The sequence below is a fragment of the Kryptolebias marmoratus genome, linkage group LG22 (assembly GCF_001649575.2).
Source record: "Kryptolebias marmoratus isolate JLee-2015 linkage group LG22, ASM164957v2, whole genome shotgun sequence".
NCBI classification, from domain to species: domain Eukaryota; kingdom Metazoa; phylum Chordata; class Actinopteri; order Cyprinodontiformes; family Rivulidae; genus Kryptolebias; species Kryptolebias marmoratus.
In genome coordinates, this window is record NC_051451.1 from 5,332,242 (window position 1) to 5,346,557 (window position 14,316).

Consider the following 14,316-nt stretch of genomic DNA (forward strand, 5'->3'; position numbering starts at 1 on the left):
CCCCCCCCCCCCCCACACACACACACACACAGCCACCTCACACCTGTCAGTGCTGCACAGAGAGCGGAAGTCGCGCTGCGCACTGGTGCCGATTCTTAACTGAGAGCAGTTGGTGTTGCACACAAAACAGTTCGATGTGAACACAGTTTCTCGCTGGGCAATTTATTTTGCTACACAGAGTATGCGTAAAATAAAAAGAGGACTTTGAGGAGTTGATGAATGAAGAGAATGAAAAGGGAAAGAAGAGTAGAGGTCATAGAAACTTTGGAGCAGGAGGTGGAAAAGATTAGTGTGGATGAAATTCAGAAAGCTTTGAAGAGGAAGAAAAAGGAGAAGGCAGTTGGACCCAATGACATACCAGTGGACCTGTTAGTGAGATATGGAAGTGTCTAGGAGAGTTGGCAGTGAGATTTTTGTCTTGATTATTCAGTGGCATTTTTGAGAATAATGAAGTGTCTTCAAAGTGGTGGATGTTCTTCTGGGTCCTCAGCGGCGAAGTGAATGATCACAGAAATGAGTTGACAGACATAAGTTATTCTTGAAAAGTGAGAGTTTATTCAAAATAACAGAGTCTGTGCCGAATCGAGACTTCTGGCCCAATCAGTGAAATCCCCCGTTTCTCTGGGGCTGCTTTTTTTTATTAACCTTTACCACACCCAGTTAGAGTAAAAAGACACCCACGTCCCTCTGGGACGGACCTGAACAGTACGAATTCAAGTACATTCAATTCCCTTTATGGCGATAAGCTGGGGTCTTCAGACGTGCAACAGATAACTTTCCATATTCGTCTTCGTGCAGTTGCTTTTCGACAACGTGAGCATAGAAGAACAAAATCCACTTCCCAAGAAGAAATTGTAGCTGAAGACAGTGTCTCAAAATGGGGACTCAGGCCCCATCGCCTGATGGCACAAATGCAGCCCAGTTACCTCAGTAAGAAAATGCCTGAGGAATAGAGGAGAAGTGTGTTGGTGCCAATTTGTAAGAACAAGGGTGATGTACAGAGTTGTAGTAACTATAGGGGAATTAGGTTGATGAGCCACACAATGAAGATCTGGAAGAGAATTATGGACTTAGAGAAGAGGTATGTAGCATTTTGTGGAAATCATGACAGTACAGGTTCTCCTAATCGTGGCAACTTTGTTGAGCTCTTACATGCTTCTGCTGAGAAAGATGACAGACTATCAAGACATTTGAAGACATCCACTGTACTTTCTGGCTTGTCCAATGGACAACAGACTAATTTAATCAAAGCAGTTGATCATTAGAAATTATAATAAAAAAGTTATCAGTGCAGCCCCATTTGTTGCAGTAGAGGTAGACAAGAACACAGATGTCACAAGGATAGCATAGATCTGTGTCATTATGAGTTATGTGGCTAAAACTGAAGCAGACTGTGAGGGGAAAGAGGCTTCTGTCCTGCCATAGCTGAGTATGTCCTGAGAGTGTTGGAAAAGTATAACTGTGTTGACAAGCTTGTAATTCAGACTTATGATGGGACTGCTGCAATAGCATCCAAGCTTTATAGGGTGTAGGCAAAAGTGAAAGAACTTTTTAGAGTGCTGCCAAACAAAGTCATGGACATTGAACATTGTCTTGCACACATTCGTGACACAGTTGCAGCTCTCGAGCGCATGAGACTGGACTGGAGTTTAACAGCTTCTACGGCCAATTTGAGAAGTAATGCACAACTGGCCTGACAGAGAGTGGAGACAGTCGGTCAGAGATGAATGGATACGAGTGTTTTGTAGCATCCACCCATACATCTATTCATTCATCCATCCATCCATCCATTTTCTTTATCCACTTCTCTAATTCAGGTCTTAGAGAGCTGCACCTCTAGAAGTCACTGTGAGAGGCAGGGTACACCTCGGACAGGCCGCAAGAACATCACAGGGACACATAGAGACAAACGACACAAAGAAGCATTCACAATTTCACCAATTAACCTAGCATGCATGGTTTTAGTCTGTGGAAAGAAACCAGAGGAAACCCACATATGCACAGGGAGAACATGTAAACTTCACCCTAGACCAGAAAATGATCCTGCAACCTTCTCGCTGGGAGGCGACAGCTCTAACTACTGCCTGATAGGTATATGGTGGATTATTCAGACTGCTCCAGCTGGTACTCACTGTGCCAGCTAATACAGCATCAGTAGAGCAGTCATTCTCAGCCCTGAAAAGACTAATACATACATACGTACAGCCACAAGAGTAGTAATTAAGGATGGATTTCTTCCCTGGCAGTGATCTCCTTTGAGATAGAGACTTTTAAAACTGAAAGAAAATAAGGAAAACTTCTAAAAAAAAGTAACAGATATTTTTGTTCAGAAGGATCAACACATGGACTTCATTTAAAGGAAAGACGATAATAATGATTTTTTTTTTATAATCAAATGTGCATCATGTGGGGTACAGTTTGTATGAGCAAAGAATGCTATGAGATATGTAACATAACCTGTTAACTGTTGACAAACAAATGGTGAATATCTGTACATTTGATTCTGATGGAATCATTGCCACACCAGCCATGAACCTCACTGCACGTCTGGACAGAGATCTCTGAGGTTGTTCCTGGGATATGTTGGAGCCACTCTTCCAGTTTGGGGGTCACAGCACCAAGTGCTCCAACGACCACTGGTACCACACATCTTGCCAGATGTGTCAGCACTCTCTCTGATGTGCAGGAGCTGATGCGTCTCAGCTCTGTCGCATCTCAGCTCTGAATAAAGAATCACCACTCTATTCAAAACTCTCTTTCTTTTTTGGCTGAAAGGAAGAAAGCACAGATTTTTCCACACAATCTCCTGTACTGTTTTAGCATTTTGAACACCACCATTAGGCCTGGAGCTTCGGCCTCGGGGTCCGGCTCCACAGTCACAAGCTCAGTTTCAAGATGACAGACGACAAGAAGTCGGCTAGCTGCTACTGAGTCGCCTTGTGCTGAAAAGTGCTATATAAATAAATGTACCTACCTACCTACTAGCCTGATTGACCTCATCTATTCGACTTCAACTGGGACTTTCTTCAGATGTAAAGGTTATTTGAACTGCTGTCTATAATAACGGGGGGCCTGGCTCTCTCAAGATGGCCAGATGCTGCTGGGTGGCCGAGGAGAAGAACATTGCTCCTTTTCCTGGGAGCTTCCGCAAATTTGTTGTGACTATTAGATCTCCTCCATCAGAGATTTATGGATTTTTTGCAAGCCAAGATGTAGCTTTTGAATGAAGTGAAGAAGGAAACTGAACTGGAAAGGTATACCAATGATATCTGGGCTAACAATGCTAACAATGCTTTACTGGGGCAAGCAATAGTTCCGGTTTACCTGTGACACTCCTGATGATCCTAAAACACGGACTGGATTATAACATCTCAACGACTTGGACCTGGTATTGTTCTTCTTAATCTGGTGATTTCAAAACTTGGACCGGATTCTCATGTTTTATGGATTCCAGATCCGGTCTCCTCTTTAATCTCTAGATCAGTTTATGTGGATCCAGAGCATGATATGGATCTCATATCATGCGATCATGATATGATGCATATCACACTGCCGTTTTCATTCCTGGCTATAACACTTTTCGCCAGGACAGAACCTCGAAGGGTGGGGGGGTTATTATTTACTGTAAGGATCACTTTCAGTGTTCGGTAATTGCCTCAAAATCTGTTGCTAAACAGTTTGAACTATTAATTCTACAAGTCACTTTATCTAAAAACTTCTTTGTAACTGTTGCTGGTTGTTATAGACCACCCTCTGCTCCAGTCTGTGCCTTAGTGTCTTTAAGTGAATTAATTGCTCCTCATATCTCCTCTGAGTTCATCTTGTTAGGTGACCTGAATTACGATATGTTTGACCCTCCATCATTCTTTAAATTACAATTAGATGCATTAAACCTATTTCAAATTGTGCAGGCCCCTACCAGATACAAAACCAAGACCATGGACTCTAGTACAATAATTGATATTATCCTCACTAACAGGCCAGAAAGATATACATCTGATGTATTCTGCCAAAGTCTTAGTGATCACTGTAATATAGTCTGTGTTCGCAATGGCACTGTTCCGAGAAAACCCTCCACTGACTATTTCCAAACGTTTTCTAAAAAAATTAAATTTACAAGCTTTCTTGTATGACCTGGCACTTGTGAACTGGCACAGGATTGGTATGATACCAGAGGTCCAAGACGCTTGGTCATATTTCCGAACTTCCTTCACTGCTGTTTTGAATAAACATGCCCCCCTCAAAAAGATTAGAGTAAAAAATCGCATTAGCCCTTGGTTCAGTACTGACCTGTCTGAACTCTCTCGCACTAAACAGACTTTGTGGCATAGAGCTAAAGCCTCTAACAAAGCGAGTGACTGGCAATCATATAAGACTTTAAGAAATAAATGTACGCAGTCTATTAGACAGGCAAGATCAAACTATTTCAAACAGCAACTAACAGTCAATGGCCATAATTCTCAAAAATTTTGGAACACAATCAGAACAATTGAAAACAATAATATTGCCCTCTCAACTGCCCACTGTTATTAAGCATGATGATCTTGTCATCACAGACAAATCAAAAATGGTAAACCACTTCAATAAACATTTTGCTGAGGCAGGTTGTCCATACAAGGACAGCACTGGTGCACCTATTTCTCCTTCTGTTAATCAATCATCTGTTTTTCACTCATTTAACTCAGACTCCCCCTGTTTCTGTTTCAACCTATACAGGAGTCTGAGGTTCTTAGTGAACTGCTCAGCTTGGACATTCACAAATCAGCTGGTCTTGATGCATTAGATCCCTGTTTTTTAAAATTAGCAGCTCATATAATTTCAGCGCCTATCACTTGTATTTTTAATCTCTCACTTCAGACTGCTGAGCTCCCCAAGGACTGGAAGTCTGCTGCTGTCACCCCACTTTTTAAAGGAGGTGATAATTCAGACTTAAATTGTTACAGACCCATCTCCATCCTGCCCTGTCTCTCGAAAATATTAGAGAAGCAGGTCAACAATCAAATCCAATGCCATTTGGAGTCTAACAGCGTTATTAATATGTTTCAGTCTGGCTTCAGACCTAGACATAGCTGTATCTCTGCTACACTCAAAGTCCATAATGACATTACCTGCGCCATTGACAACAAACAGTACTGTGCAGCTGCATTTATTGATTTATCAAAAGCTTTTGATTCTGTGAACCACAAATTACTTCTAGACAGATTAAGGGATATAGGATTTTCTGAAAATGCTTTGGCCTGGTTTAAAAATTATTGTTCTGACCGTCTACAGTCAGTAAAGGTGGGTGGTCTTTTGTCTGACCCTCTGCCACTAGCAAATGGCGTCCCACAAGGAAGCATTCTAGGACCTACTCTTTTCAATATTTACATTAATAATATCCCTCTTGCAGCAGGAGACTCTCATGTCCATATATATGCAGATGACACTATTGTCTACACTTCTAGCCCATGCTTGACTACTGCTCTGTCTTCATTGCAGACTAGTTTCACTTTAATTGAACAGGCTTTTGCTAGTCTGCATCTTGTTCTGAACACAGATAAAACTAAATGTATAGTTTTTAACAGAAACTTACCACAAATTATGAACCCTTTTAAAATACATTCTTTGAATGGCACGGAGATTGATTTTGTTAACAGTTATCAGTATCTTGGTATCTGGCTTGACAACAATCTCACATTTGAGACCCATATAAATGTCCTGCAGTCAAAGATTAAATCTTGCATTTGTTTTCTTTACCACAACAAATCGTCCTTTACTCACTCTGCCAAACAGCTCCTGGTTAAAATGATAACCCTTCCAATCCTAGATTATGGCGATGTGGTTTATAGGTCTGCCTCTAAAACCCTTCTTCATAAACTCGACGTTATTCATCACGCTGCTATCCAATTTGCCACTGGTGCTTCATTTAAAACACATCATTGTGTTCTGTATTCCGTGATAAACTGGCCATCTCTTCATTCTCGTAGATCTATTCATTGGTTCATGTTCATTTATAAAACCCTCATTGGTAAAACACCAGGTTATCTACAGGCACTTCTCACTGTTCATAAACCAAATTGTAGTCTACGTTCTAGTGACTTCATCAATCTTCACTTACCAAAAGCACATACTTTCTTTGGCCGTTCCTCATTTCAGTTCTCTGCTGCTGTTGACTGGAATCTGCAACTAACTTTAAAACTAGACTCATTCATTTTACTATCCACATTTAGAAGTTTGATATACTCAATAGTAAAAAATCATTGTACTTGTTTTTAGTTTTCTTTTTATTTTTTTGTTATATTTTATTTTTTTAATTTTATTTTATATATTTATATTCTGTTCTCCTGGCTTATAATGTTACAATATGTCTATTTGTACTCTATGCTGTCTGTGCCGTGTCTTTGTTACAATATTGTTTTTATATTTTGAGATGTATTGTTGCCTCCTGACCAGGTCGTCATTGTAAATGAGAATTGGTTCTCAACTGACTTACCTGTTAAAATAAAGGTTCTAACCACTGAGGCCTTGACTTTCCACAACTTCTTTATTTCCTGTTTCAGTTCTTGGCATTTATCAACTTCCTTGTGCTCCTTCTTCTTGATGTTACAGTCGCTTGGGATCCATATATCTATCACCACTGCCTTCTTTTGTATCTTGTCGATCATCATAATATCCGGTTGGTTAGTCATAACCTGTTCATCAGTCTGGATCTGGAAGTCCCACAGTATCTTGGCCCTGCCATTCTCCCCCACCCTTGGTGGAGTCTTCACTTTGACTGTGGGACTTCTAGTCTATACTTGGTACAGATGTTCCTGTTCACTATTCCAGCCACTTGGTTATAACTTTCCATGTTTGCTTTGCCTGTCTACATTTTACATCCTGCTTTTATGTGCTGGATTTTCTCAGGGGCATCTTTACACAGCCTGCACCTTTGGTCCTGTCTTGTATGATAGACTCCAATCTTTATTGCTCTTCTGCTAAAGGCTTGCTCTTGTGCTGCCATGATTAGTGCCTCTGTACTGTCTGTCAGCCTAGCCCTTTCAAGCCACTGATAGGATTTGTTGATATCAGCCACCTCCTCAATCTGCCAGAGATATGTGTGCATGGGGCTTATCTTTCATCATTGGGGACTTTCTTTCTGAGGTACTCTAGGGTCTTAGTTGTATCATCCTGTATAGTGGCGCTGATAGTCCTCTGCCTCCCTCTTTTCTCACAGTCTCAGGGTACTGGACTTAGGACAAAACCCTCCATGCATTGTGAGGAGCTTTTGTGTCTTCATGTCAGTGGCTTCTGTCTCCTCCTTTGGCCAGGTTATTATACCAGCAGGGTATCTGATGACTGGCACCGTATATGTGTTGATGGCTTGGACTTTGTTCTTACCATCTAGCTGGCTCTTCACAACCTGCCTTACTCTCTGTAGGTGTTTGGTTGTGGCTGACTTCCTTGAAGCCTCATCATAGTTTCTATTTGGAATTCTCAGGTATTTGGAGCTGTCCTGGACATCTGCAATGTTGCCTTCAGGTAGTTCAACCCATTCAGTTGTGATCACCTTGCCTCTCTTGGATACCATTTGGCTGCACTTATCCAGTCCGAATGATATACCAATGTCTACAATTCCTGATGGAGACACAGGTTTTGATGTATTTCTGTATATGCTGCATATCCTGGTGAGGTAGATCAATGAATCAATGTCTCACTCACTTTTAGCATACAGTTTATGTCATCTGTGTAGAGGAGGTGACTGATCACTGTTCCACTTTAGATTTAGGCCCATGCATAGCAGGAGTGGGGACAAACCATCACCTTGTTATATTCACATTTGATGCTGACTTGTGTAGTTGGCTTTGAATTGGTCTCTAGAGTTGTCTTCAACATTCAAATTGAGTTCTCAATGAAGGCTCTTAGTGTCTTGTTGATGTTGTACAGTTTTAATATATGTATCCATGTGTAGCATCGAGTCATAGGCTTTTTTGTTTTCTGCTTTCCTTGGGTCAACCACTCAGGGTGGGCCCCTTCCATTAGCACTGATATAGGAACAAACTTTACAGCCTTTCACTCACTCTGGATAGCATATTTTGGCCTTCAGTTATAATGTACAGATACTTGGTGCTATTTTTTGGTCTGTATGTCATTTAAACTTCTCATTAAAAATGTTGACAGGACTGCTTTCTTCCACTTGAACAATATCACTAAAATTAGAAACAACTTATAACAAAATGATGCAGAAAAAGTTGTCCATGCGTTTATCACTTCTATGCTGGACTATTGTCATTTTTTATTATATGGGCGTAGAGTCCCTTGCGATTACATTTGTTCTAATTTTGCACTATATAAATACATTAAACTGAGTTACCAATGAGTGGTCTCACACTGAAGACTGTAGTGGACGCCAAAAGGCAGATTCCTCACATTGCAGCTTGTAGTGGGTGCCAACAAGCAGAGACCTTACCCTGCAGACTGTAGGGGGCAGAGACCTCACTGTCAAAATGGAAGAAAATTTATGGTCAGCATGACAAATTTAATCAAAATTCATGAATCCCCAATCACATTTTATTAATTACCTGGGGAACTTTTTAAGTTTAAACTGAACAATGCTAAGTTCTAATGACTCCAGATGTATCACAAATACAACACAATCAATTTCACCATGGATCATATCTGTAATCTGCTGAGATGCTAAGACCTCAGAGACTGGAGACTCAGAAAATAGAGACTATCAGCTTAGAAACTAGAGACTCTGGAGCTGGAGACTCTAGGAGCCTGGAGACTGCAGACTCTGAGAGCTCAGGAACTGAAGAATGGATAAGGAGGATTGGATAGATGGAAGTCTAGACAGAGCAAATGAAGCCAAAACATTCTTCAACAGATTCAGCTCATCATTCTCCTCTCCTGCCCCCAGCCAAACAGACATCCCACCCTCCTTTGACCTACAGGTTTCCTGTCAAATCTCAGATGTTTTATCTTCCACCTCAGTCATGGACTCTTCTTCTACAAGTTGGTCTTTAACCAAATCAAAAGATGCTGCTGCTCCCTTTGCATCTCCCTCTCACGTGTCTGTCTCCAGAAGTCAGGTGAAGAGGCAGCTGGAGAGACTGAATCGGAACAAGGCTGCAGGTCCAGATGGTGTCAGCCCCAGAGTCTTGACTGTGAGTTCAGAGCAGCTCTGTGGGATTCTACAGCACCTCTTCAACCTTAGTTTGACCAAAAGAGAAGCTTCCAGTGTTGTGGAAGACATCCTGTCTTCCATCCTGTCCCAAAAAACCTCACCTATCAGACATTAACGATTATAGACCTGTTGTCCTGACATCCCACATCATGAAGGTCCTGGAGAGACTCCTTTTGGCCCACCCAAGTAAGCAAACAAGCTCAAACAAGCATGTGAAATTGGAGTTGAAGATGCCATCATACACCTGCTTCAACAAACCCACTGTCATCTGGATAAAGCAGGCAATACTGTGAAGATCATGTTCTTTAATTTCTCCAGCGCATTTAATGCAATTCAGTCTGATTTGCTTTGTAAGAAACTCCATAAGACATCATTCCTTTTCACTCTGTACACTTCAGACTTCCAGCACAAGTCAGACTTCTGTCATCTGCAGAAATACTCAGATCACTTTGCAATTTTTGGGTGTATCAGAGATGGACAAGATGCCAAGTACAGAGAGCTGGTGGACCACTTTGTGGCATGGTGTGGAAACAATCATCTCATCTTAAATGTGAACAAAACAAAAGAGATGATTGTAGATTTTAAGAGAAACAGGCTTGGGTCAAACCCTATTTCCATCATAGGAGAAGAAGTGGAAGTAGTTGAGGAATATAAAAACCTTGGTGTTCATCTAGACAACAGACTGGAATGGAAACTCAACACTAAAGCCGTCTACAAGAAGGGACAGAACAGGCTGTACTTGAACCTCTGGAGATGATTGTGCAAAGGGTTCTACATAAAATGAAGAAAATTATGGAAAACCCTGAGCATCCTTTCCATGAGACTATTATACAACAACATAGTGTCTTCAGTCAGAGGCTTCTTCCAATTTGCTGTAACACAGACAGATACAGAAGATCCTTCCTGCCCACATACATCAGAATGTACACCAACCCTTTAAAGAACCTTTAGTAACATGAGTTAACCAACATTTAATTTCCGTCTGGGATCAATAAAGTATTTTGAGTTGAATTGAATTTTAATGATGTGATTATGTATTAGTACCTGTTAAAAGATGTGCAGCAGCGTTCAGGACTAACTGCAGGTATCCTGACTCCCTTGGAGACTAGGAACTGAAAGGCATCCACCCAGACACTCTCAGAGACCACCAGCAGACACTCTTAGAGACCACTTCCCAGACCCTGTCGGAGATCACAGCAGAGAAGCATCCTCCCAGACCCCCTTGTATACCACTGGGGGAGAAGTGTCTTCTTAGACTCTCTTGGAGGTGTGGAGCTTGGGTTCAAAAGCAGCATGGAGCTAGGTGTCACAAGGGAATTAGCGACTGCAACACACACCCGTGCTTTGAGTAGCTTCAAGTGGCTTGGTTCTGAAGAGTTTTCTGTACAAAATATAGCAAGTAAAAAAAAAAAATTTTACCTAAACCAAAAGGAGGTAGGAGTGTAGAGGGTGATGCAGTACCCTCTGATGGATGCCAGAAGACAGATGTGTCAAAATACATATTTAATAATTATAGACATAATGAGTAAAAACTGTTAATTAATACTGTATATGTTTAAATTTAGTACAGTTTAGTATAGAAGTAAAGTTTATGATTTATTATGTAAATCTCCTTTATAAAATGGTTTATATATAATAATGATATTTGTATGTCTTTGTGCAAATTTTACAGACATTTAAAACCTACGAAAAAGTGGGCAGATTAGCATCAAGCTCCTTCACTCTCACCCCACTTTACCCTTACCCACGATTACCAGTACCACCACAAAAAGTGTTAAAGATCTCAAAATGCCAGTTCAATTAAACTTTGAATTATGTTTTTACTTTGAAGTTTGTCTGAGCTGCAGAGCTCCAAACAGTGCTGACTTTGACCACTTGCTTCTATTAAATCCTATTGCTGTCTATAGGGACATTTTTCACTCTTTTCAATGAATTTAAACTCTATCAAACAATGAAGTTGAAATTCCAAAAGTCAGAGCTCAGTATATCAAAAGTCAAAAAAAAAATTCCTGATGGAGACACAGGTTTTGATATATTTTTGTTTTGAGGAGGAGCAGTGAGACTAAAGTTGTAACAAAAATAGAAAAATAACAAGTAATTAGTAAAAAGTAATTATTATCTGTCACTGTTAAATATTTAGAGTATCTTTAAAGGAGTAATTACAAATAAAAAAATGTACAACACTAAAATAGTTCAGTGATCAAAACATTTTCATTCTTCTTTGATGATCTAGGATTATTTTAGTAGTTTCAGACAGCCTGTAGTATCCCCAGATGCCAAACATTAGAAGTCCTAATGTATGAAGAGTTAGGGTTGAAATTCAGAACATTTTTAAGCTATCAAATAATAACTAATTTACCGAATGACAGCAGGAACCATGGAAATTAGTACTGGAGATTCAGATGTTTTGTTGGATTTCAGTTTCTGGAGCGGAATGTGAACAGCTTTATTTTTTGGGTCTAGAGATCCAACAGTAGTAAAGTTCTAGTCCTCCAAATATGCCTAAACATCCCAGTTTAAAAGCTTTTCCAAACATAAAACAGAACCTTACAAGACCAGGTGTTTGTCTCTTTGTAATGGTCTGATGGATTTCTCCATCTGGTTCTGACACCAGATCTGACTTTAGAACTGTCTTTGTCCTGCAGTCGGGTCCTCAGTAATGTGGAGGGGAAGTACCTGATGGACAGCGTCCCATTTAGCTGCTGTAACCCTGGTTCCCCCCGGCCCTGCATCCAGCATCACCTGACCAATAACTCTGTCCACTACGACTACGACCACCGCACAGAGGAGTTAAACATCTGGAACAGGGGCTGCCGCGAAGCTGTCTTCTCTTACTACAGCAGCATCATGACCAGCATCGGAGTGCTCATTGTCGTTTTCATCGTACTGGAGGTAAGAGACCACCCACATCCTACTACATCCAACCAGCATGCCCCTTACTCACTTAAAGGCTCCACATTTATGCAGTCAGATGGAGCACACATGGCATTTTACACTGTCAAGATTTACTGAACAAAACCAAACCAAAATGTGAAAAAGTGTTTCCAGCCCCTGATCCAGCAGCTTGCAGAACCTCTGTTAGCAGCAATAACTCTTAGTAGTAGTTTTCTATTGCACTTTATAAGTCTTTAACATTGGTTTCTGCACAACTCTATGTTCCATTTTGCAAGAAGTCTTGTGGTTTATTTAGATAAACCTTTATGAACCCTTATGAACCTAAATAGTGCTGCCATGATGTTTTCCTAGAACAGGAAAGAGTAACTCAATTTTTTACTTATGTTTGTTTTTTTTCAGTAAATAATCACCTCATTTTGACGTGTTGTAATTTGTCTTAGTGTCTAAAAACTGTACAATTGAAATATTTTGTATTTTATTTTTACTATGATTGTATGTAATAAAGTACATGAAAGAATCTAATGAAAATGATCTGTTTCCTCCAGTTATCTCATAGTTATCCTTGTGATCAGATGTTCTAATAAATGAGATAAAATGGGAATAAACTCTCTTAGTGACGGTTCTCCTGAATGTTTTTGTTGTCTTGAAAAGTGAAACATGAATCAGAGGACATTCACTACAGATTTTACCTGGCTCTGATTTAAATCTCTGAACAACAGGATAGAGAGGACCTCCAACCTTCACATTCAGGAAGCAAAGTTCAACAATCAGAAGATTCTGGGTTTGACTCCTAGCTGGCTTGCTAAAAAGGCTGAAAGGATTTTATTTCATAATTAAACAAAGAACCCATTATGACAGTTGGTGTAGATTCATTGAACATTAATTAACTATTTCACATGGTTGTGCTGTCTCACAAACTGAGCTTTTTTTTTTGATAGTGAAAACACTGTATGTCTTCCTGTTGTCTTTGTGAAGTCAGACATACAGTAGCTAACAACATTTTACACTCACATGAAGACTTCAGGCTCCGGCATACTCCATAAGAAGTCAAGAAGTTGGTTTGCGGTCTCGTGGTTGCGAGCCGTTTGTTTTCACACACACCTTTCATCTTCCATGAGACACTCGACTCAGAACTCCCAGGAAGCTCCTCCCTCCTCCTACAGCATTAAAAACAGGTTTCTTCCTGCCAGCTTCTCAACTCTCCTGTCCTTGTACAGATTTTTGCTTTCTTTACTGCAACTAGGCGTGTTTATTAAACAGACTGAGCCAGCCGTTTGGCATTTACAAATATGACTATTCACAAGAATGAGAGAACAAAGGGAATGTGTCACTACGCTGCCCGGCTGGAGGTGTACTTCCTCCAGGCCACCACAGATACAAAGAGCTGCCAGTGTCTCTGTGCAGTCTTTTTAAGTTCATAGGTTTATAAGTTTTGCTGGAACAGTTGTAAAGACGTCTGTATTTTCTAACAGCCTCCAGCTGCTTCTCAGCACAGCAGTAGAAGCAAAATTACTCCATTAACGCTCACCGGCTTTTCCGCATAAATACGCCCACAATAACTTCCGACCAATCACACAATATTTAGCCCAAACCACTGTGCGAAAAAGTTCAGCCAGGGCCTTGTGTCACGAAGGGGTAGATAAAACTGCTACAAGAACAAAATGGCACAATTTTCATCACACAATGATAGCTGACTTTGTGACTTCTCATGGAGTATGGAAAGGCCTTTAGTCTTCACAGATAAACATGTTTTTAAATACTGGTAGACATTCCAGTTATCGTCAAGGTTCATCTGGATTCAATTCAATTCAATTCAATTCAATTCAAAAATACTTTATTAATCCCAAATGGAAATTAAATGTTGATGTAGCTCATTTAAATCAAGGAGTTATTATAGATGGTGATGGCTGTGGGCAGGAAAGATCTCCTGTAGCGGTCCGTTTTACAGCTAATCTGAAGAAGCCTTTGATTAAAGAGACTCTGTTTTGCAATGACGGTCTCATGAAGAGGATGGTCAAGGTTGTCCATGATTTCCTTGATTTTATGCAAAATCATTCTTTGCATCATCATCTCCAGAGGTTCCACAGTCATCCCCAGAACAGAACCAGCTTTCTTTATCAGGTTGTTGAGCCTTTTTAAGTCCCTGGCTCTGATGCTGCTGCCCCAACAGATGATGGCAGAGGAGATGACACTCTCAACAACAGACTTATAGAAGATCTGCAACATCTTGCTGGAAACCTTGAAGGATCTAAGCTTCCTCAAGAAGTACAGTCTGC

General features: G+C 40.4%; 1 protein-coding gene across 2 annotated transcripts in view; it reads left to right on the forward strand.

Moving 5' to 3' along the window:
• Window positions 1–14,316, forward strand: part of prph2b (peripherin 2b (retinal degeneration, slow)) — a 75,384-nt gene that overhangs the window by 6,943 nt on the left and 54,125 nt on the right. For both annotated transcript variants that reach the window (XM_017434452.3, XM_017434451.3), the window contains exon 2: window positions 11,791–12,037. In XM_017434452.3, coding sequence (XP_017289941.1) covers window positions 11,791–12,037 — 247 coding nt within the window. The remainder of the gene's footprint in view (window positions 1–11,790; window positions 12,038–14,316) is intronic.